General features: G+C 41.9%; 2 protein-coding genes across 17 annotated transcripts in view; one reads left to right on the top strand and one right to left on the bottom strand.

Moving 5' to 3' along the window:
* NMNAT2 (nicotinamide nucleotide adenylyltransferase 2) overlaps positions 1–4,154 on the bottom strand; it is a 180,601-nt gene extending 176,447 nt beyond the window's left edge. For 2 of the 3 annotated variants that reach the window (XM_072945963.1, XM_072945965.1), the window contains exons 1-3: positions 2,843–4,154; positions 2,691–2,736; positions 1,457–1,585 (exon numbers count right to left, since the gene is read on the bottom strand). In XM_072945963.1, the coding sequence (XP_072802064.1) occupies positions 1,457–1,473 (17 nt within the window). In that variant the 5' untranslated portion in view covers positions 1,474–1,585; positions 2,691–2,736; positions 2,843–4,154. The remainder of the gene's footprint in view (positions 1–1,456; positions 1,586–2,690; positions 2,737–2,842) is intronic. The other variant, XM_072945964.1, reaches the window with a different exon arrangement.
* A 104-nt stretch (positions 4,155–4,258) lies between these two features.
* The window catches only part of SMG7 (SMG7 nonsense mediated mRNA decay factor), a 73,213-nt gene continuing 55,258 nt past the window's right edge, over positions 4,259–22,213 (top strand). For 5 of the 14 annotated variants that reach the window (XM_072945960.1, XM_072945959.1, XM_072945956.1 and 2 more), the window contains exons 1-2: positions 4,259–4,419; positions 6,265–6,386. In XM_072945960.1, the coding sequence (XP_072802061.1) occupies positions 4,391–4,419; positions 6,265–6,386 (151 nt within the window). In that variant the 5' untranslated portion in view covers positions 4,259–4,390. Of the gene's footprint in view, positions 4,420–6,264; positions 6,387–6,512; positions 6,565–11,465; positions 11,550–22,213 lie in introns of those variants that run through there. The other 9 variants (XM_006211774.3, XM_006211772.4, XM_072945961.1 and 6 more) reach the window with 6 other exon arrangements.

Below are 22,213 nucleotides of genomic sequence, written 5' to 3'. Positions count from 1 at the left end.
ACTTGGCAAACTGTCTGAGAAAGGCTGCTGACCCTTGTTCTATGAAATCTTGAGCAACAGTAGATCTGAGTTTCATCATCAATTTGTATCTGACTCACTATTTAAAGAGAATGAATCACTCATTTGATTGAATCACTCAGCTCCTTGTCAGGGGTGTGGTACTAAAGAGAGCACCAGCCAGCCTCACATACATTATATCCTGGAGTACTGCAAGGGATAAATTATTCTCATCAAAATAGAAACATATTTATTAAGTACCTAATTGTACATATGACTTGGAAACAATCAGAATATGTAAGTTAAATATTAAAAATAAATTAATGCTTGTTAAAGTTTCATGGAACTGTTGAGATAACTATTATTATAAAAAAAAAAGGAGGAGGCTTGCTATGTATGGTCAGGTTACCAAAGGTCTGGGAAAATTTGGTAGGAATGTTAAGAGTAGCTTTTCAGCAAGTACTTGGCATCTGGTTTAAGACTGGCCACTCTGTTTTCTTGGGCAGAAATGTGGTTATATTAGGCTGTTTTTAGTGATAAAACATTTTTTTTTAAAGTTTCAACCCTTTAGAATCTGACTCACAATGTCCTGATATTATATTCTTTTCTGTAACCAGAGTCATGGATAAAGAAATCTACCTTCTAGCACTGAATGAGAATAGATTTGGGTGTGTGGTCAGATCTATGAGTATTAGAGACAAAGACTAGATAAATTATTATTTAAAAAATAATGTTATGCTGCAGTCATTCTAAATTATGCATTTCAGCTTGATACAAAAGAAAAGAGGACAAAGAGAAAATTAACATTTATCAACTGCCAGTGTTGTATGTCAGGCCCTCATATATTCAGTCATGTGTATTGCCATTAAAGTTCACAGGAAGCCTGTAATAGGTAATGTTTCCATTTTGGTCAAGGAAGAAAGTGAAGTTCAGAGACTAAGATGGCTCAGTTGGAATGCACACTCAAGTCTGCTAGTTTATGACCTTTCCACAAAATCACTTAGCTATAAACTGAAAAACTTAACATCAGGTACGATTAAACAAAATGAGACAGCTTCTCATCTATAATCTCTTTTGGCTTAGAAGTAATCTGTACCTGCAGGGGTGAAAAAGTGAATAAAATCTATTGAAGAAAGATGCTGATAATCTACAAATCTGTTGATAGGGTGGGTAGCAAAAAGAGACGAGACTGGAGAATGTGCATGAAGTAATATGTAAATTTGGGGTCATAATTTTTCTGAGTCTTTGATTTTTTTAAGTTATTTTCAAGATAGGCATCAATGTTTTATTATGTATAAAATGTAAATGTTACTATTCTATCTAGTTTGTAGGGACGCTGTAAAGCTATTGAAGAATTTATAAAATTCTTAGGAAAGCTGCTCTAAAATACAAAGGCTATTATAAGTGTGACCTTCACCTGTACACCTTCATCTGTGCATCTAAAGTACTTCGTTCTTACCTTAATTGCCACACCATCACATTGGATCCTAATCGCTCCCTTATTTTCTGTTATCTCTACCAGAAGGTGGGTTCTGAGACAAGGACCATGTCTCTTCTACGGTGGTATCCATAGTAACCTGGACAATACCTGAAACATAATAAAATTCTCAGTAAATGTTTATTGAGCAAACAACACAACAAAAGGATTTTTCTGATACCAGTTTTCTTATTTCCAAAATGAGAAGATAGTACCATTTTCCTAGACTGCTTTCAGGAGTGTCATGATATGTGTTCATATGTTGACTAGAGACAAGAGCCACAGACATAAAAGGTTGTTACTACGATGATTACTAAGGGGGTATTATTTTACATAGCATAACCTTTTTTTCTGGCTAAAATCTTTTTTTTTTTTAATCTAACCAATACATTTCAGGAAGGAGCTATAGGATATTTTCAGTAATATGTAGTGGTACTCTCCATCCTTGGGCTCTCAGGGTTGATCTCAAGCCAGAGATGAGAACAATCTTTCACTAGGTGGCTCCCTTTCCCGTGAGTGGGCGGCCCCTCGGTGCTGGAGGGATGACAGGGGGCACCGTATAGCTGCAATCACCACGTGTCACGTCGCATCACAGTAGGCGCTTGCAGCAGAGGGTCATAGTTCAGTTTCTATTCCGTTAACGATAATCTGTCTTTGGAATTTATTTCAAAATAGCCTGTACTTTCGTTTCCTCTAAATTTACACATGATGTTCCAGGTAGACATTGGTCCAGTGTTTTAATACGTTTGGAGTTGAAGTGGGAGGAAAGAGGGTGAACCTATTCTCCCCCAACAGTGTCAGGGAAAGATCTAGAAAGCGCCTCTTCGCCTAGAGTAAAAGACAGGTACCCAAACCTAGCCAAACGAAAATAGCCCGTTAAAATCCTGATCTTAAGCATCCAATGAGGGCTGCATTCCTGAGGAATTTATACCATTACACACCCTAAAGTACTTTGGGATGGTTACTTTAAAGACTCCACAATACGAATTGAAAATATAATTCGTAAATGTCAAATAATTCTTTCAAACCATTAGGATGACGACTTCTCCAGCTACTTCTCACACACCCTATACTATTATTGACTTCATTCTTTATTCTGCATTTTTAGTTTCAAACCTGAGACAAAATACACATAATAGACGTTCAAAAATATTTGTTCTAAGAATAAAAATCCTTTCCCTATCGGAAGCCTTTCATCGGAACTTCGCGCCAGTACCTAGGCTTCTCTTGATACTATTTTGCCCAACGGTTTCCTCTCCAACCTGAAAGAGACAGAGTGGCAAGTTCTAAAATACTGCAGACGCAGAAGGAGGAAATCTGCACAGAAGAAAGGAACTCGGAGGTCGGCTTTTGATAATCAAGGGGGACCTCCATCGGGGGTTGCCTCTGAGAAGGATGGCGGTGATCAGCGTCTCGCCACGTCCCTGGCTCTGAGTGCTGGGAAACCACTTGTTATAGCCTTCTAGGATGTGTCCCCACTCTCACTCTGGCCTCCTCGCGGCAGGAGGTGGCTCGTGGAGGCCGCGCGGGGGGAACTTCAGGGAGGCTCTGTCACCGAGGGTGTGTGCCGGGTGGGCTTCGGGAGATTTCTGTAAGGGTCGCCCCGCAGATGTCCCTGTGGGCAGAATGGGGATCTCGGCAGTCGTGTGCCGTTCTCCTCCCTCAGGGACCCCGTTCTGGAGGGATCCCGCCTCCCGGAGCCCAAGGCATTCGTGAGGAAACCCCTCGCCCGCCTGGCCGCCTCGCGCCGCAGCCTCGCCCTCCTGGCTCCAGCCTGCCGCCCACCAGCTTTCAGGCCCTGCAGCCTCCTCGCAGGCCCGGCCCTCCGCACACCCCGCACTGAGACGGAACTATGGAGGTGGTTCCCGCCCGCAGGCGGGTGGAAAAACCCACGGTGAATGCCTCGGGGTCTCCCCCACCGCTGCGGGGAAGGGCAAGGGAGGAGGAAATGAGCTTCACCGCCCAGGATAACTACCCGGGTTCCCACCCTGGGGGACGCCTTCAGGTGGAAGGGGAGCCAAGGGGGAAGCCTGGGCACTTAACTGGGAATCCACTCGCCACGGGAGGGCCAGTCTGTCCGCACACACTGGTTACTATGACAATACAACTACAGCCTCCAGTTGCCTTGGCAGCTGATTACCCAATCCGATTGGTTTCTTTTCTCTTCATCCTTCGGCTCCACCCTATCCCCTCCAACAGCCTCCCTGCGTGCAGGGGGAGGGGCCGCAGAAAAGAGGAGGGGGTCCTCAGCGTCACTCTAGGCGCGAGGGCAGACCAGACGAGGGACTGGCGGCCGGAACTGTAGGAGGAAGGGGCGGCGTTTCCGGTAGGGAAGAGTGGAGGAGTGGGAAAAGGAAGAGAGAAAGCGGGTGGAGTGGAAAGACGGGGGAAGGTTTTGAGTGTAACTCCCGGCTGATTAGGGCTCGATGTTCCTGGTGAGGCTGGGGCTGCCCCCTCGCGCGGGAGGAGAGGGGTGGATTGACCGGAAGCTGCCAAGTGCCTCCAGCCGGCCGCTCAGCAGCCGCACCGGCGCAACACAGCTAGCTGATCCCAAGAGGGAGCGCCACAGAAAAGCGGAAATCACCCGGAGGGACGGGCGCCGCTGAAATCTCGCGAGAGGGACCCCCACTTCCTTCCTCTGCTTCTCCCTCCTCTTTCCCCCGCCCCCATCCCTTCTCCCTCCCCCTCCCCCTCCCGGGTCGAAGTGTCCCTGCGCCCCACGGGCCGGAGCAGCAGCGAGAGCAGCTTTCCCCGCTCCCTCCCCCTCGCCTCACTCACCCCCACCCCCCCGCCGAGCGAGGAGGAGTCGGAGGAGAGGAAGATGGCGGCGGCCGCCAGCGCCCGCGGTGCCGCGGGGCCGCTCCGAGGAGCCTGAGAGACCCACAGAGGCTTCGCGGGAAGACGCGGCGGCGGAGGATGAGCCTGCAGAGCGCGCAGTATCTCCGGTGAGGGCCGAGGCTGGCCCGGGACGTAGGGGGAGCGGGCCGAGGGTTGGGGCATGAAGCGGCAGACACAGAGGTGGCACGTCCGGGGCGGCGGGGGAGTTACGGGGTCCTCTCCTTCCTCGGCCGGGAGGCGGGGGGCTGCGGGAGGGTCCGCGGGAGGGGGCGGGGCGGGCACACGCGCGGGCGCCGGGCCGCCCGCCGGCCGGGCCGAGTTCCAGTGGAGCCGGCTCGTCTCCGCGCTGGGAAGGAGGTTAGGGAGGCGTGAGAATGTGTGTGTGCGCGCGCGCCCGGGGCCGTGGGCTCGCCGGCTCGCCGGAGTCAGGAGGGGGGTGCCCCGGGAGCCGGCGGAGACCCGGAGTGGAGGTTGGTGTGGAGGAGTCTGATCTCGGTGGCGGGGAAGCGTGGAGTGGTGTGGGATTGGCTGGAGCGATGCCTGGGGAGAAGCCGAGGTGGAAGTCTGCACACCTGAGGTGTGTGGGGGCTCCGGGAGGGAGGACCGCAGGAAGCTGGAGTTTGTTCTTCATTCTGGGGTTGGAAGTACCGAGGAATAATGTCATTTGTAGTTAGTTGGCAGGGTAGGGGTGGGAGGGTATAAAGAAGGAGAATGGATGAGGAAGTGAGGAAAGAGGGAGGTACTATGGACGGGGTTGGGTTCCCCAGAAAAACTGGGTTAGAATCAGTGCAGTCGGAAGATACCATTCTGAGAGTCGTGTGGATTCATTAAGAGTGGTGTAAAGAACTTGTATGTCGGAGGTAGAGTGACGCATGGGTACAGAGTGTAAGAGTATGTGATATGTATCTGGGGAGGGTTAAGGGGGGCGATTGATACCCATTGTTGGAGGAAGAAGATGCAGACACATTGGAACCAAGTACATGATGGCGAGAGCATATTGAACGGAAAGACACCCGCTATTGTACAGCTAGGAAGGTTCCATGGAAGCAGAGTAAGAGCTCCGATATAGAGGTAAACGAGGATCAAAATCTTGATGGCAGAGATAAATAAGATTGTTAGAGCCTAAGATTAATTGGGGAGTTACCATTGCTTAGAAAAGGGGAAGAAAGACCTTGAAACAGGTCGTTTTTGTCTTTCAGTAGCAGAACTAAGAAGGCAAGCTTATGGGAAAATATTTTTAAAAACGGTTTCATACCTTGTGGTGGAGGGAATTCGATGGAATAGAAATCTGAAATGAGCAGAAAAGTCACTTTGGCTGTTTAGTGGTGTCAGAGTATTGATGTGTGAGTGGATCCCGGTATGTATATTGCAAGACAGGGTATGTAGTTAAGTGATACATGAGGGTAGCTCTTCTCCTTTTGAAAGTAGTAATAGTTTTATTAAGCAGGGTTGTGTAGAGGAGAGGACGATGAGACTTTTCAATTATGGTTGAATGTCTGAGTTTAATAGGAACAGGAGCCACACGACGTGCGTGCCCGCTGACTGCAGGGTCGTTGGAATGATACCTGTATATTGAGGCCCTTTCTTCTCCTTTATTAGCCCTTTATTGTCTAACATATCAGATGAGTTTGACAAATACAAGTGTGGCAGAGATCTCTGAGATGCGCTAGAAGGGAGATTGGAAACTACCAGGACAGTCCTTAATATTAAGGAATTTGCAGTTTAGTATATATTAGGCAAATAAAATATGGTAAGTATCATAAAAGTTGCCGAGTGTTATAAGAGTCCAAAGGCAGGAGATTACCTGAGCAATTGGGGTGAATCAGGAAAAGCTCCTTTTGTTACATGTTCATTCATAACACATGATTCATCATTTTGTTGATTGAGTATGTGCTAGGCATTGTACTAACTACTGAGAATAGAAGAGTGAGAACTCCACCCTCCTCTTGCAGAGTTTACAGTTTGCTAGGCTTCAAGGAGAAAATGGCACTTAAAATGGACCTTAAGGTTAAACGGTATTCTGACAAGTGTGGATCGAGAAGGAAGAATCCAGATGGAAGGAAACTGAGCAGAGGTACATAGATAGGGAAGTTGGGGGCCAGGGGAGGTGTTCGGTCCAATTAAACAAGGGTATAGGGTGATGCAGCTAGAAAAGACATAAGTTTTATAGATTATTAAGTTTGACCCGTTCTTTTTACAGATGAAGAAAGTGTATCCCCAAGAAGTCAAAATTGTTGAGGATTATATATTTGGTATGTGGAAGCTCTTAACTCAAATGTAGATCTTCTAATTCCAGACGAGCTATACTGTGTGCGACATGTCTGAGTTCATCGACTCTTTCCACAAGTGTATCTTGAGAGCTTACTGTGTTCCAGGCACTGAGGATTCAGTGGTGAGCAAAAGAGTGAACATAGGAAGGTATTTGCTGGTAGAAGGATGCAATCAATAAACATATGAACAGATAAATTTGTTAATCAGGGGTGACAAGTACTAGGAAGAAAAATAAAGCAAGACAAGGATGTGCTGTTTTATACAGACAGGGTGATAATGGAAAGCCTGTTTGATTAGGTGCCAGTATTTGAGAGTGTCTTGAATATTATGATCTGTAGTTTATAGTTAAAATGGGTGGACAATGGAGAATCTGAGATGGTTTGCTTAAAAGGGAATTCACACGTTCGTAACTCTGTATTAGAAAGGTGAATCTGTGTAGTAGGCACTTAAGGGCCAGAAATAAGGTGGTGGCAGTGGGACTAGAAAGACAGGATGAAAAGCAGGTAGAGAGGGAGGTAGTGACTTTAATGGGAAGATCAGTTGTCTTTGAGAGGCTTCTGTGTTAATACATCTTTTATTTTTTTAAGTTAGCATGGTAGGGAAGACTTATCCTTAGGTTGTGGAATCAATAACAGACAGCTTGAGATGAATTTAATTATTTGAAGAAAGAAAAGAATAAGAATAAATGAAACAATGTTTAAATAGCCTTAATTTTCCACCTAAAGTTGAACAGGCATAGGACCTGGAATCCCTTAAAGAATCCTGAGAGCCAGTCTTTTCTCAATCTTACTCATCTGTCCTAAGTAAATAAAGCAAGTCTTAGGGCTAATAGTAGTCTGGGACAGAGGCGGGGAGAGAGCAAAGAAAGGCTTGCACCAGCCAGAATTTCCTTCTTCAGCTTCTTCAGATAATCTTTCCATTTAAAGTCTGCTGTGGGGGGCTTGACGTGTCCTCAGAGAAGCATGATGTTCACTTTCTTTGATGACAGTGGAACTGTTGGTTTTAGTAGACAACTCAGGGAGGATGCTGTGTACTGCTGAGTGGGTGTGGTTGGGGGTATAGCAGTTATTCTTTGTGACCTTGACTTTAGGAAGAGTTGTGTTGCCTACCTTTGTCAGTGTAAGACCATGACTGGGCAATTTTTAGACTGCACAGCTACAGATCTTCCCTCATGCAGGTAAAAATTAGTTTTGTCTCACCTGAACTAATTTGTTAGAGTAAATGAGCTGGGGTGTCTGGTGTTGAAATGGTGGGGTGGTGGCACACCAGGGAGCAAAATGGCAGTTTCAAAAGAGTGAGAAATGAGGATATGAGGTAAGAAGCATCAGGAAGACGAAGTGAAGGAATCCAACATCAAGGGGACTGAGTTAGTCTTGAGTTGTAGAAACAGAGCAGAGGTGAAAGGAAGGAAGAGCTGTCCTCTGTGTGGGTGATGCTCTGGGCAGGAAAGAATGATGAAATTTCAGGTTTTTTGTTAGAGTGGAAGTGCCTTTTTTTTTTTTTTCATTTTGAGATAGCAGACCAGCAAGACTTCTTACATTTTATAAAAATAAGTAATGGTCTTAGATATGGGAGTTCTTAGCTGAATAACGTTGGAAATTTAATACTCAAATTGAAGAAAATTAAGTGTTTTCTCTTTTGATTTATGACAAAATGGAAAGAATTTTAAAGACTGACATCTCTGTTGAGTAAAAGAAAAGGGTGTGTTGAATACTGGTGAGGATGGGAGAAGGGTGCGAATAGGGCATAGTAGTGAGGGATAATGTCGTGCTTTAAAAGAATGGCATTCAAAAGAATAGAAATATGAAAATTCACATGCCAAAAGTTGGAAAAACAGGGGTAGGGGGAGTATGAAGTACCAGACAGGGAAGACATCACTGAAGCTGTTTTGGAAGATGAGAGCATAGAATAATCATAGCCATAGGGAATACCAGACAGGTCAAGCCCGGCTGTGAAAGGTGGCACAGGTGCCACTGCCTGCCATCTGCTGCGGTAGTGGGAGGCTGCTGTTCATGCTGCCCCCAACTCTCCTCCTTCCTTCCTTCACTCCTCTCTGTATCCCTGCTGTTAGACCACTTCACAGGAACAGTCTACAAATTGTCCATTTTGTTAGAATTTTTTTTCGTATGTTATCTCTTATCAGTGGAGAGGCTGCATTCCAGTGGCACAGTTCTTGGTCAGAAACTTTGTTACCAGAGTAGAAATAATATAACAGCCACAGGATTATTTTCTGAGACACTAGAAACTGGTTGCCATTTAAATACTAATTAAAATATCCAATATATTGTAAGATAAAATGTGTTGCTGTAAATCTTGGGACAGAGGGAGATAAAGGGAGGGGATATGGCTAGATAAAATAGCAAACAGCTTTACTCTAGCCTGGGGAGAGTACAGGTACTGTAAGCGTTTGGGAGAAATGTATATACTAAATAAGAGTGGGCTACAGGTTCTGAAAGAATCTGGTAATGCTGGGCTGGCTAATCCCCGTCTCTAGAGGTTTCAAGAAATCCTATATTACAAGCTGATAGAAATTTACATGGTCAAGAAATCTTCCCCTTACCCATGCACCCCCACCCCCACTCCCATGCACAGGATTTAAAATAACTTTGGACCCAGAAAATCAGCCAAATGTGGCTGCTTTTCTAAACATGGGAAAATTGTTTGAAAAAAAGAAATTACCCTCTCTTGAGGCTTACAAATCTACTTTTTGTTATAATAGTGTTAATATCATTTTACCTGCTTGGATATTAGCTGGCTGAATTATTTTGGCAGTTAATTTCTGCTTCCCTTGTGGTTTCAGTTGGATTCAAAATGTATACTTCCTGTCGGAGCCTATGTTTCATTGCTTTCTAACAGCTGCTGTGTTTTACCTTCATGGTAGATGAAACATTTGCCGAGTTTTTTGTTTTGTTTTGTTTTGTTTTAAGATATAAGATCTGGACCCACTCGTGTAGCAAGTTTGTCATGAGGCAACTTTGAAAGAGGGGGAGTTCAGACTTGTAAGGGCTAGATAGTGTTTTAGTGGAGAAATACCGTTTGCGGTTTCCAGCTACATCTCTCATCCTGGCTAGCTTTTCGGATTTTTGTTGCTGGTGGCATGAAGGAGTCCCCGGAAGTTTGGTTTTGTTTAACTGATTGATCTCGTTTAGAGAACAGACGGTTGAGCAGTTACCTTTTGGATAGTAGATTGTTCATCTGTATGTGGGTATTTTGGCAGATGGTCATCACGTATTGCCATTTAAGTTTTGTAATCAAGCTGTATTTTAATTTAGTTGCTGAATTGTGGGTAGATTTATCAATGATCTAGGAGGTGAGAACCAAGAAGGGCTCATCACCAACACAGGAAAATGCAGGGATGGCGTTTTGGCAGACGTGTCACATGGTAAGTGAGAACTTGTCACCTGCTCCTTTCTTGTTAACATGTAAGTGGAGCTGCTTTGGCAGGTTGTTTTCACCTTCCCTAGACTCAATTTTTAAGTCACTTTGAAGAATAGGTGACTGCTAAGTGTTTAAGAAAACTGTGGGAGTCTCAGGTAGACTTGGTAGCAATTTTGTTCTGGGCTTTTTTTCTTCGCTGCTTTGTTTAGAACAGGGTTTATGGCAGATAATCCCCTGTTGTGGGGAGCAGTCCTGTGCATCAGAGGACGGTTAATAGCATCCCTGGCCTCTGTGCATCCTGTATCACTCTCCCCCATTTGTGACAATCAGAAATGTTTCCACATATTGCCCAAAGATCCCTGTGAGTGTGCACATTCACTTAGGTTCATTCTCTTGTTTTCTCTTCCTTCAAGCCACAGATTATTTCTAAGGCTTCTCTTAGCAGTTTTCTCTAAAGTAGTAATAGACTAGTTACTATGTTTAGACTTTACCCATAGAAACTTGTACATGTTTTAAATTTTTTTTTAATTTGAGTTTTATTTTATTGGCAATTATTGAATACTTATTATGTGCAGAGCACAATTAAAGAGACTTTGCCTATGGGAAACTCAAAGATACTAGAAAAAGACATTTAAGTAATAGTGGATGAACTGGTAAGAGCTATGATAGAGAAACAGGTACTGTTTAAGTTTTGGGAAGAAGAACTTTATTCCAACAGAGTTGGAGGTGAGGTGAGGAAGGTCTCTTGGAGGAGGTGAGATTTGATCTGGGTTTTCAAATATGTATTGGACTTTTTAAAGCGGTTATTGGGCAAATTGACATTTCAGGCAAGAGAAACATTTCATGGCTCCTTTATTCCACATACATTTTAAAAAATTCCATTCACTCCCATTTAATACATGACAGTAGAATTCAGGCCAGGCCTTTCCAAGTTTTTCTTAGAGCAAATACGTTATTGACAGAGAAGTAGAGATATACAGGGTGGTAGTTTTGCAGACTTGATAGCTAGTGTAGGTTTCACAAAGGGAAAAGCAGTTTGGCTAATAGAGTCCGGCACAAGCCCTTCCTGCACCTGTGCTCTTGATTGTGTATTACTGACTACTCCAGAGCCTTGTTTCACGTGTGTTGTCTCTCTTCTTTTAGTCTTTTTAATTCCCTTCACTAGTCTTCTCTTTTGTGGACCAATCTCAGTTTTCTCTTAAAAATCCTTTTCTGTTCCTGTTTCCCTTTAAGCTCTGGCCTTCCTTACCTTTCTTTTATGGCTAACAATTTCGTCTGTGACCTATACTGTGTTCTTCCCTTTATTTACCATGTTTTTCCTTAATCCCTTTTGTAATCCAGCTATTTTTCCTTAGCACTTTATTGGAATTGGTATTTCCAGAGGTGCCAGAGACCCAATGGCCAGATTCATCCATCGATTGTTTTCCTTTCTCTCTCACACTCAAATGTTTAACGTTCCTTTGTTTCAGTCTCTGTGTCCCTCTCATATTCATCCATCCATCCCACCAGTAAACATTCAATTTGGGCCAAGATGTATCCCAGGAATAAAAAGAGAATATACTCTCAAGCAGTTTTACCAGGCGCACAAGTAAGTACCTACCACATAGGTACCACATAGTTCATGGCTGCTGTGATGTACAAATGGGAGCTTCTGAGCTCTGTTGTTTTTAGCACTGAGATTCCATGATTCTGATTACCCTGCCTCTTTTATTTTGTTTTCCTGGTCCCCCTCACCCCACTCGTGGCAAAAAGAAAGGCATAGCCCTGTTTCTCTGTTTTCTTTCACCTTTTTTTTTTTTCTCAGAAATCACAGACTTTTGCTGTCACTCCATCATCACTGTGTAAAATCTGTCAAGCACCTACTTAGGTATAAATCATTGTGCTAAGTCCTATGGAGACAAATCGGCATACAGTACCATGCCTGTCATTCAGAGAGTTTATAAACTATTTAATGAAATAGGCATAAACGTCAAGTGATACATAGCGAAGTGCAATTGAGCATAGTGCCTTAGAGCATGGTCCCTGAACCCAAACCACAGCCCTGCCACTTACTAGCTGTGTTGCCTTGGACAAGCTGCTCGAGTTTTCTGTACCTTGGTTTCCACACCTGAGAAGTTACGATAATAAGAGCATCTGACCCGTAGAGTTACAAAGGCTGAGGGAGGCGACATGTCAAGTGCTTGGGATGCTTGTGGCACATAGCAAGCGCTGATGTAAGTTTCAGCTATGTATAATGCCTGAAAATTCGCCACTGGCACTGACTAATCTGGTAATTTTGCACCTCTGCCTTCTGGACATTCCTAATCTTTGAAGTCTCTCTGTCATGGCAAACTCAGCATTCTTAAAGTCAACTCTTAATCCTTAATCCTTACCCTTCTCTTCTTACCCTATGTTTTTCTCATTTTCCTCATTGGTGCTGCCACTCCCCATCCTCCCATTCAGGCCTAGAACCTTGCAGTCACCTTTGATTCTCCCAGTGTTCCTCACCCTCTTCCACACATCCATCATTTTGGAAATGTCGCCTTCCTGCTGTCTCTTCTTTTTCATTTCCGGCCCTGTCAGTTTTCAGCCAGACTGTTGAAGTGGTCTTCTACCTGATACCTTGCCTCCAGGTGTCTCAGGGAGCAAGAAGACCGCATTGACTTCGGGTTTTTAAACGCTGCCCGTTACTTTCTCTGCTTTTGAACTAACAACATCTCTGGGTCTTGATTTTTTTACCTTTAAAATGGAACATTGATTCATAAAATTGCAGTCAGTGTTAGAAAAAATAACAGAGGTTTACATACCTTTAACAAATTCTGGTTCTCCATCAGACCCTGTCCCCCTGCTAATCTTTTGCATTGTTTCTTCATTAATATTCCTGAAAACCACTTGTAAATGGCTTTCCCCTGCTTCGGCTCCTTAGGTCAGCATTCTTGGCCTTCCTTAAAATGACCCTCATCTCCCTCTGCCGCATGTCTCCATACCTTTTGAGAGGAACCAGCTACCCTAGCCAGAGTCATCTACTCATTGTCTTCTAAACATGGTTTATCCGTTCCTGCTTTAATTGCTGCTTTAATCTCTCTTCCAAGGCCTTTCCCCTGTAGGAAGTACCATCCTCCACTATCTTAAGCTTCACCTTCTCTTATGACTTCTTGTCCACCCTAGTGATTTCTGCATTCTTTGACTTTTTGTAGAATTTCCTGTTAGTCATTTGGTACGTATAAGTTCTAAAATTTGTAATGACCTCTTTTTTTAATATCTAAGTGAATTATCTTGCAGCTAGACTGAGTGTGATAGAGATCATGTCTCAGCAAATTTTAAATGTGCATGGTACATGATGGGTGTTGAATAGAGTTTTTATGCTTTTGTTCATTTTTGCAAAACATTTATGGACTACTTAAGAATGCCAGTGCTAGGCTCTGAGAATATAAAAGCAATTGAACTGATTCTTGTTCCTTAGGATAGTGGTCTCCTGGGGGAGATGGATGTTACGCAGATACTTTAATACGCAGTTGATCCTCTGTATCCTTGGGTTCCATCTGCAGATGGAAGATATTGGGCAGGGAGGAATCCCAAAACTTGAATTTACCAATCACAGGCAGCTATGTACATAGTATTTACATTGTATTTATAGCTATTTACATAGCACTTACATTGGATTAGGAATTATAAGCAACCTAAAGATTTAATGTATACGAGAGGGTGGGGAGGATGTGTGAAGGCTATATGCTCGTACTACACCATCTTACATAAGGGACTTGAGCATCTGCGAATTGATCCCCGTGGGTACTGAGAGACAGCTGTAATGTGCTAAATACCAGTTAAATTATTTCCAGGGATGCAGAGTATACTGAGGGAAGTGGAACTTTTACAGCCTGGGACTTCAGAGAAGTCTTCTGGAGTTGAACCCTGGAGCTCAGTCTCAAAGGATGAGTAGGATTAGTCAGGTTAAGAAAGAAGAGAAGAATGTAGCAGGCAGAGGCACAGAATGAGTAGATGCCTGGGGACAGTGTGGTGGAGGAACTCTAAAAAACTTGATACTAGGAATGATTGAGAGTTTGGTTGTTGTAAACATCATGATCAGATCAGACTGGCAGTCAGGTTGTGTCTTGTGAATTTTGATTAGTCCCTGTCTCATTCTGTGTTTCTTTTGGGAGTCGAAGATTTTCTTTCAATAACCTGGTCTTCAGTCTTATGGGAACAATTTATATTTGAATGGCTGATGTTTGTTGTATATGTATCTACTAGAATGTGAAGACACAAGAAAAATGTATGTAATGCCTCCAGGTCTTCCTTGGAGATACGTAAAGATTTAAGTTTCTTTTCATACTTTTGTAAATAGCCTCATCTTAGACAAAAATTAGTTATTTGGAACATTACTAATTTATCACATAGGGGATGAGAGTTTTGGTGAATACATGTCATTCTGAAAATAACTGGGTTGTTAGGACTTCTTTAGTAGACTCTTCACCTGTTGAGATCAGACGTGGAATGGAGGTGGGGGTGAAGGAAGGAGGTCTGCAGCATTACGGGAGGGGGCAGAGCATAACATTAAGTAAAGAAAAAAGTTACAGACCTTCTATGGTGATTAGCATTTTGTTCTCAGTCCTTGATGGCATTTTTCCTTCTGTAGTGTCTGTCTTAAGTGAGAAGCATGATTCTGAAATCTATTCTGTTTAAAGAACTGCTGTATTGATGTATTAATAACCTCAGTCTGTTTCCAAAAACTGTGGGTCACTGACCACACAACTTGAATCCTTTTTCCTTCTCTCCTCTTCCCGAAGGCCTAGTATTTCATTGCTAAACGACTTGGGGGACAGTATCCTAGAGTGTGTTTTACTATCACTACGTCTTAGAAAGTTCGTGAATTACTAATTTATCAGGCAGCAACTATTTTTCTGTTTTTTTCAACATTCTTTATTGATTTATAATCATTTTACAAGGTTGTGTCAAATTCCAGTGTAGAGCACAATTTTTCAGTTATACATGAACATATATATATTCATTGTCACATTTTTTTCTCTGTGAGCTACCATAAGATCTTGTATATATTTCCCTGTGCTATACAGTATAAGCTTGTTTATCTAGTCTACAATTTTGAAATCCCAGTCTGTCTCTTCCCACTCCCTGCACCCTTGGCAACCACAAGTTTGTATTCTATGTCTGTGAGTCTATTTCTGTTTTGTATTTATGCTTTGTTTGTTTGTTTTTTTAGATTCCACATATGAGCGATCTCATATGGTATTTTTCTTTCTCTTTCTGGCTTACTTCACTTAAAATGACGTTCTCCAGGAGCATCCATGTTGCTGCAAATGGCATTATGTTGTCGGGTTTTATGGCTGAGTAGTATTCCATTGTATAAATATACCGCATCTTCTTTATTCAGTCATCTGTTGATGGACATTTAGGCTGTCTCCATGTCTTGGCTATTGTAAATAGTGCCGCTATGAACATTGGGGTGCAGGTGTCATTTTGAAGTAGGGTTCCTTCTGGATATGTGCCCAGGAGTGGGATTCCTGGGTCATATGGTAAGTCTATTCCTAGTCTTTTGAGGACTCTCCATACTGTTTTCCACAGTGGCTGCACCAAACTGCATTCCCACCAGCAGTGAAGGAGGGTTCCCTTTTCTCCACAGCCTCTCCAGCATTTCTCGTTTGTGGACTTTTGAACGATGGCCATTCTGATTGGTGTGAGGTGATACCTCATCGTAGTTTTGATTTGCATTTCTCTGATAATTAGTGATATGGAGCATTTTTTCATATGTCTATTGATCATTTGTATGTCTTCCTTGGAGAATTGCTTGTTTAGGTCTTCTGTCCATTTTTGGATTGGGTTGTTTATTTCTTCATAAGCGTTTCTGTATAGGAACCTTGTAGAGCTGGGCTGGCATTTTGTGGAGAAGGAAAAGGAGACTCAGAGTACCTAACTAGCAGCAGAATTGGCATTGGCCTTGATCGGCTCCCTCTTTGTCGTCTGCATACACTTGGGCTGTGCTCTTAAATATGAAGAATTTCCCTTTTAGTATCTGATTGCCATTGACGCTGCCCAGTGGTGTAATATATGTAATGTAGATGGTTCACAATTAGTGGTTACAAATTCAATATGTTAGAAAGCATATTTCTTAAAAGTTACTTTTGTTTTTTTTAAAACTTCAAGTGTAATGTAGATCTGGTTCTTGCCACTTTCAGCATCCAGCCAAGTAATACGTATTTGTTTACAAACAAAACAAAACTCAGAAAACTTTAAGAATGATCACATGACAGTGAAAGAGGGTACTAACTGATGCTGGGACAGCAGGACTGCCCCAGGCACACAGGAGCTTACGGTCCCCCTGCCGTCCAGCCTTGTGTAGCCTTCCAGTGTATGTGTGTTAACATAGTCACGTGCGTGTGTGTACGTAAGCATGTATATACTTTCAACAACTGGGGTTGGGCTAAATCATGTAGTTTTGTAATCTTCTTCTTTTCCCTCTCAGCGTTCATAATTCTATATCTACGGCATCGTTAGAGACACCAGCCTACTGTTCTGTTGTGTGGGGAATACTGTAATTTTCTAAACTGATTCCCTAACAATGGAAATTCATGTTATTTTTAATACTTTTTATTACTAAAAAAATGCCATAATGAACATCATTATACACACATTTTTGTGTATGCTTATTTGAATGACAGAGTGTGCACATTTAAAAATATTTTGTTAAGTGTGGTAGTCAGAATGCCTCCCAAAAGACGTCTACATTCTGACCCCAGAACCTATGAATATATTGTGTTACATGGCAAGAGGGAATTAAGGTTGCTAATCTGCTGACTTTAAAATAAAGAGATTATCATAAATTATTTGGTGGGCCCAGGGCAGTCACAGGGATGCTTTAAGTGTGGATGAGGGAGGCAGAAGAATCAGAAGTAGAGAGAGAACATTCTGTTGGAATGGAGGGGGCTCACAGCCAAGGAGTGCAGGGCATCTCAAGCACCAGGAAAAGGCAAAAACTGGGATTCTTCCCTACAGCCTCCAGAAAGCAGCACAGCCATGGTGATACCCTGATTTTAGTTTACTGAGACCCATTTTGGCTTTTGACTTTCAGACCTTTAAGAAAATAAAATTTGTGTTGTTTTAAGCCACTAAGTTTGTGGTAATCTGTTACAACGGCAATAGGGGAATAATACATGGTAGATGCTGCCAGAAGTACTGGAAAATCTGTCCTGTTTATTTGGGCCCTAGCAGTGCTTAAAAAGCACCTGTTTCCCTGCATTCTCACCAATACTGAAGGTCTCGTGCCTCTTGCTGTTTTTTGAAGCAGACTCCTTGATGTGTTTACATGTATCACACGTGGACAAGTCTGTGTTCCGCTGAACACGAATTCTCTGGGAAATTCATGTGTGTTGGGATTTTCAATATTTCTAAGGCAAAATGAATTTAAGAATACTAGGTTAAAGTGGATTCTTTATTTCTTCTCATAACTTATAATATGCTAATGTCTAATGTCTATTGTAAACCTGCCAGAGGGAGGTAGAGTTTGATGTCCCCAAAGCTGTGTCACATTGCATAGGACTGATGCTTGCTCATTTGAAAATGCAGCTCTCTTTTTTCTGTTCTTTTATCTCTTTGCCTTTCTTTTTAATGTATCGACCTTCATGTATGCCCATATTATATCTTAGACTTGTGATTCTTAAGAATTGTTTCTACCTCTAAAATCTTACATTCAGCCATTCCATTTAGCCGTAGCCTCATCTGCATTAATCCAACTGCTGTTACTAGTCACTTCCTGCTTTTTTCTTCCTCCTCCTGTATTTGCTCTTCAGACATCTTTAGGCACCACTGTAACCTGTTGTCTTACCAGTATCCTCAGTCCCCTTGTCCTGTTGTCCTTCCAGCTCACTTGTCTGGGAAGGTCCACTCTAAATGATTCTGACAACATGCTTCTTTGGGTATTATAGATAACCTTGCTAGGAAAAAAAAAGTTACAGACTGGCCAACTGCTGTTTAAACGCATAGTCTTCCACTGCCTGTTCTTTTTCCCGCCCCTGTTTTGCCCACTTCTTTACAGTTGTCAATTTAAACTTTTACTGTTTTCTTGAAGTTTTGCTACTCTTAGCAGATGGTATTTATGCAAAAATAAAAACAAAAACCTTTTGGTGGGACTGATCCTGTTCCTTCCTCTACTAGTCTTTGCCTTTGTCCCTCTTTTCAGAAAGAAGTTCTCATCCTCCTTATAAATAAAGGTTGTTTTCTTTGTGTTTGGTCTGGATTGCGACTTTTTTTTTTTAAATATATTCAGCCTTTTTTCCTTTATTGCAGCTTTGTCATAAACATTTAAGCAAGCTCCCCTTAACCTGTCCTTCCCTAGCAATGTTCTGTCATTTATCTTCCCCATTTATCACCTTGAAAACATGGTCTCTACCAACTCTGCTTCCTCAAACCATCGTTCTCTTGTTTCTGCCCCTACCTTTCCACTGAAACGGTACTTGCTCGCATCACCAGTCTTCTCTATTTGTAACTCCATAGACTCTTTTTATTAATTGAGCACAGGGACTCTTTTGCTAACAGTTGCATTCCTGAGGCCTCTACAGTGCCTGACACCTAGTGGAATTTTTGCGCGTGTTTGATGAATATTCATTCAGTGAATGTATGAATGTACCTCAGTTCCTATTGTCTGTTATAATTCTTTGCTCTGGCCTTGTTTATGTCTTCATGTTTTCCTTGGGTTTTGTTTGTTTGTTTTTGTTTTATTTTTTAACTCTTGAGTTTGATACTTTTTCTACTTGTCTTTTTCTTGTTGTGTTCAGAATAATTCTTACATTGACAGCTATTCTCTCATGGGATTTACCTTGTCAGTGTGTTACTTTCCTTCTGGTAGTGGAGCTATGTTATCAGAAAGTTTAGGCTGATACTCCCAATAAAGCATTGGCCAAGTATAGCACTTAAAGATACCGTGATTCAAGAACAAGGCCTCAACTTTCTGACAGCCCTGGATTTGAATACTGGGTGTGTGGTCTTGGGTAAGTTACCTAATCTATTTTTTGATCCAGTTTACTCAATGGTAAAATGGAGATAATATGTTTCTTAGAACTTGACAGAGAATAAATTAGTTAACAGAGTAAAAGTTCATAGCCTGGTGCCCTGTACCTGGTTTAAAAAAAAAACAGTAAATTGAGTTATTGTTATTAATTATTTGTAGAGTATACTATTTTGTATATAAAAACCTCACATTCTTATGAAGCAGTTGTCCTATATTATCTGTAATGTATTTCTTTATAGTTTTTTTTCTTTATTTGAACTTACATTTAGCAAGTTCTGAGACTGTGATAGATCACTGGATCAGGGACAGTCCTGTGAATACAAGTGCATTTGACTTAAGGTCCATTTTATTTTTAATCTTCTCTGAGAACCAGAAACAGAACTTACTGTACAATTTATTTAGATGTTAGTTTTAAGGGAATTGGGATACTGAGGATGCCATGATGGATGTTGTAAACTGTCTTAAGGGAAACAATTCCAAGAGCCTTTGAAGACTATTCTATCTATAGGATCACTTCCAGTAAAAGGCACAGTTGTTTTGCGAGAGGTATGGTGACCTGCACGTTAGTATGAAGGGTGTGTGTGTGTGGAGGAGTGGCAGGACATGGGCTATAGAGGTGATCAGGTGAAGGATTATCAGATTCATCGTGGTTTGAATTTGATCCCAAAAGCTGTGGCAAGTCATATAAGTGCTTTAAACAGAGGGAGAAAGACCACACTAGTGAGTTAGAGGAGGTGATTAATTAGGGGGTTCCAGGTAAGAAATGGTGGAGGGCTAGACTGAGTAACTGATCTGTGTATTTCATCTTCTGAGAAGAAGTGGTTGAAGTAGGTGCTTTCCTTAAGCCTAAATGTGGAAATAATTTCTTTCTTCATGTTACTCATTTCAGATTCCCAAGTAAGGTAAAATGAAAATGAGAGAGCAGTTTAGAATCTGGGAATTACAGCCATGAGTTTGAAAATGATACAATACAGTACCAAGCTGGTGAAACAGCCTCCAAGTGCCCTGCTTTCCTGTGCTTCTTACCTCCACTGTCTCTTCATGCCTGAGATGACAGTGTTTCCTCTCCACTACTGTTGGCAGCTAGTGTGAAGCTGCAAGTGATGGCAGTGCTCAAAAATGTGTCACCATGAGTAATTCTCTCTCATTTTAAATGCTAACAGGGAGTTGCTTAGTTGCTTTCTTTTGTGTGAGGATTGGGTTTTTCTGCATTTTGTGATCACACAGGTATACCCTTTAATGTGTCTTCGTGAGACTTTAAAAGAGAATCTTCAGTTAATACCCTTTATCTTAAATTGTTTCAGTATGTCATTTTATGATTTTATAAAAATGTTTTTAGGAATCATTTTGACCTGTTTGTTGTTTGAAGGGCTTCTTAATGATTATGTTCTAGATCCTCTGCCTCAGGGGTCCTAGATTAGCTTCCAGTCACTTATAATCTGGCAATGCTGACATACCTTTTGTTTTTTCAGTTCCAACTTTGAGGCTTGCATAGAGTAGCAGTGAGGTTGGATAAATTGATAGAGAGAGAGACTGCTGGTTTGTGCTTTTGGCATGATTAATAATAAGCCAACAATTTTAGTTTATGCCAGACATTATTCCAGACATTGTTCATTAACTCTGAATCCTCGTAGCAAGCCTCTGAGGTATTTATCATTGGCTTTCTTTTATAGAATAGCCAACAGAGGCAGAATAGTTAAGTTCAGGGTCATACACAGAATAGCAGAGCCATGAGTTGAACGCAGGAATCAGGCTCCAGAATTCATGCTTTTAACTGTGTATCATATACATTAGGAAGCCAAGGTTGATGAGAAAAGTTTGTTGAGACCATCTATACATAGAAAATATTTATGTATATGTTTTATATAATTATGTTGTGTAATACACATATAAGTGAAACAAAAATAAAATAAGAGCAAAATCTGCAATCCTAAGAAAAAAAGAAAATTAAACTACAGCAGTAGAGTCCATGTGATACATTCATTTCTCGTCTGGTTGCTGTGGCTAGGACTTCCGTTACTGTGTTGGTAAAAGTGATGAGAGTGGGCATCCTTGTCTTGTTCCTGAGCTTAGAGGAAATGCTTTCAGCTTTTTCCTGTCGAGTGTGATGTTAGCTATGGGAAGGAATTAGAGAAGTATAAGGGTCTCAGAGTTAGATCCTTAGGGAACAGGTACCAGATGATAATAAAAGTCAAGTTTTGTTCTTAATGATTTTGTTACTCTAGATAGGTGGAAGCAGAAAGAAGCAAGAAACGAAGGGCCAGGAAAAGCTACGTGTGCACAAAATTTTAACGAAAGCTTGCTCTGTTGCGGTGGTTCTTAAAGTGTGGTTCCCAGACCAACAGCAGCACCTGGGATCTTGCTAGAGGTACAGATTCTGGTGCCCCACCTCGGACCTGCTCTGGGATGAGGTCCAGCAGTCATTTTCTTTTCTCCCCCTCCCCTTCTTCCTTCTCCTCAAGCAGTCCTTTCCAAAAGCTCTGAGTGATTCTAATGTGGGCTAAAGTTTAAAAACAATGCTTATACACTATAGTGCTGAATAATACTACTAAGAGTTCAGGAAGCATGAGGACTGAGAAAAAGCTCTTAGATTGGGCGAAGTCGGTGTTAACTCTTGAGAAAATCTGTTACCTAATTGCAAGTTTAGAAGTGACTAGGTGATCAGAAAGTGAACTCAGCCCCTATATATTTTGTTTTTGTAAAGTTTAGAGGCAAGGAGAAAGATGTATGCTTGAGAGGGATAGCAGGATTAAAGGAAACTTCCTTAGACTGGAAGGACTGAAGTACATTTAGACCTAATGGAAAAGGACATTTATTTTGTAGAAATTATTTAAGTCTGACCTGTGAAAGCTTCCTATGCAGAAAGCATTCTGACTACAAAGTATTTTAAAATTGGCTTCTTAGAGCCCTAATGTATTTACTGTCCCTTTAATGTTACAAAGGTATATGTACATTGAATAAAATTAGGCTGTTACAACGAAAGAATTGTAGTATTAAATTGCCGCCAGCACTGTTCATACTTTCCCGTCTTTTTATGAACGTAGAACATGCATTTTATGCTTATACAGATACTGCATTTTAATCAGGTTATGGTCGTATGGCATATACTGTTTTAAATCACGTTGAGGTGATCATATGTAATAAAATGCACTCATTTTAAGTGTACAGCTGTGAATTTTGATGACCACATACCCCTGTAACCACTGCCCTAATTAAGATATAGAACATTTCCAAATCCTGAAAAAGTTCTCTCA

Source organism: Vicugna pacos, chromosome 21 (genome assembly GCF_048564905.1).
Source record: "Vicugna pacos chromosome 21, VicPac4, whole genome shotgun sequence".
NCBI lineage: Eukaryota > Metazoa > Chordata > Mammalia > Artiodactyla > Camelidae > Vicugna > Vicugna pacos.
The sequence above is the reverse complement of the archived record's forward strand: the minus strand, read 5'-3'. Positions and strand labels throughout refer to the sequence as shown.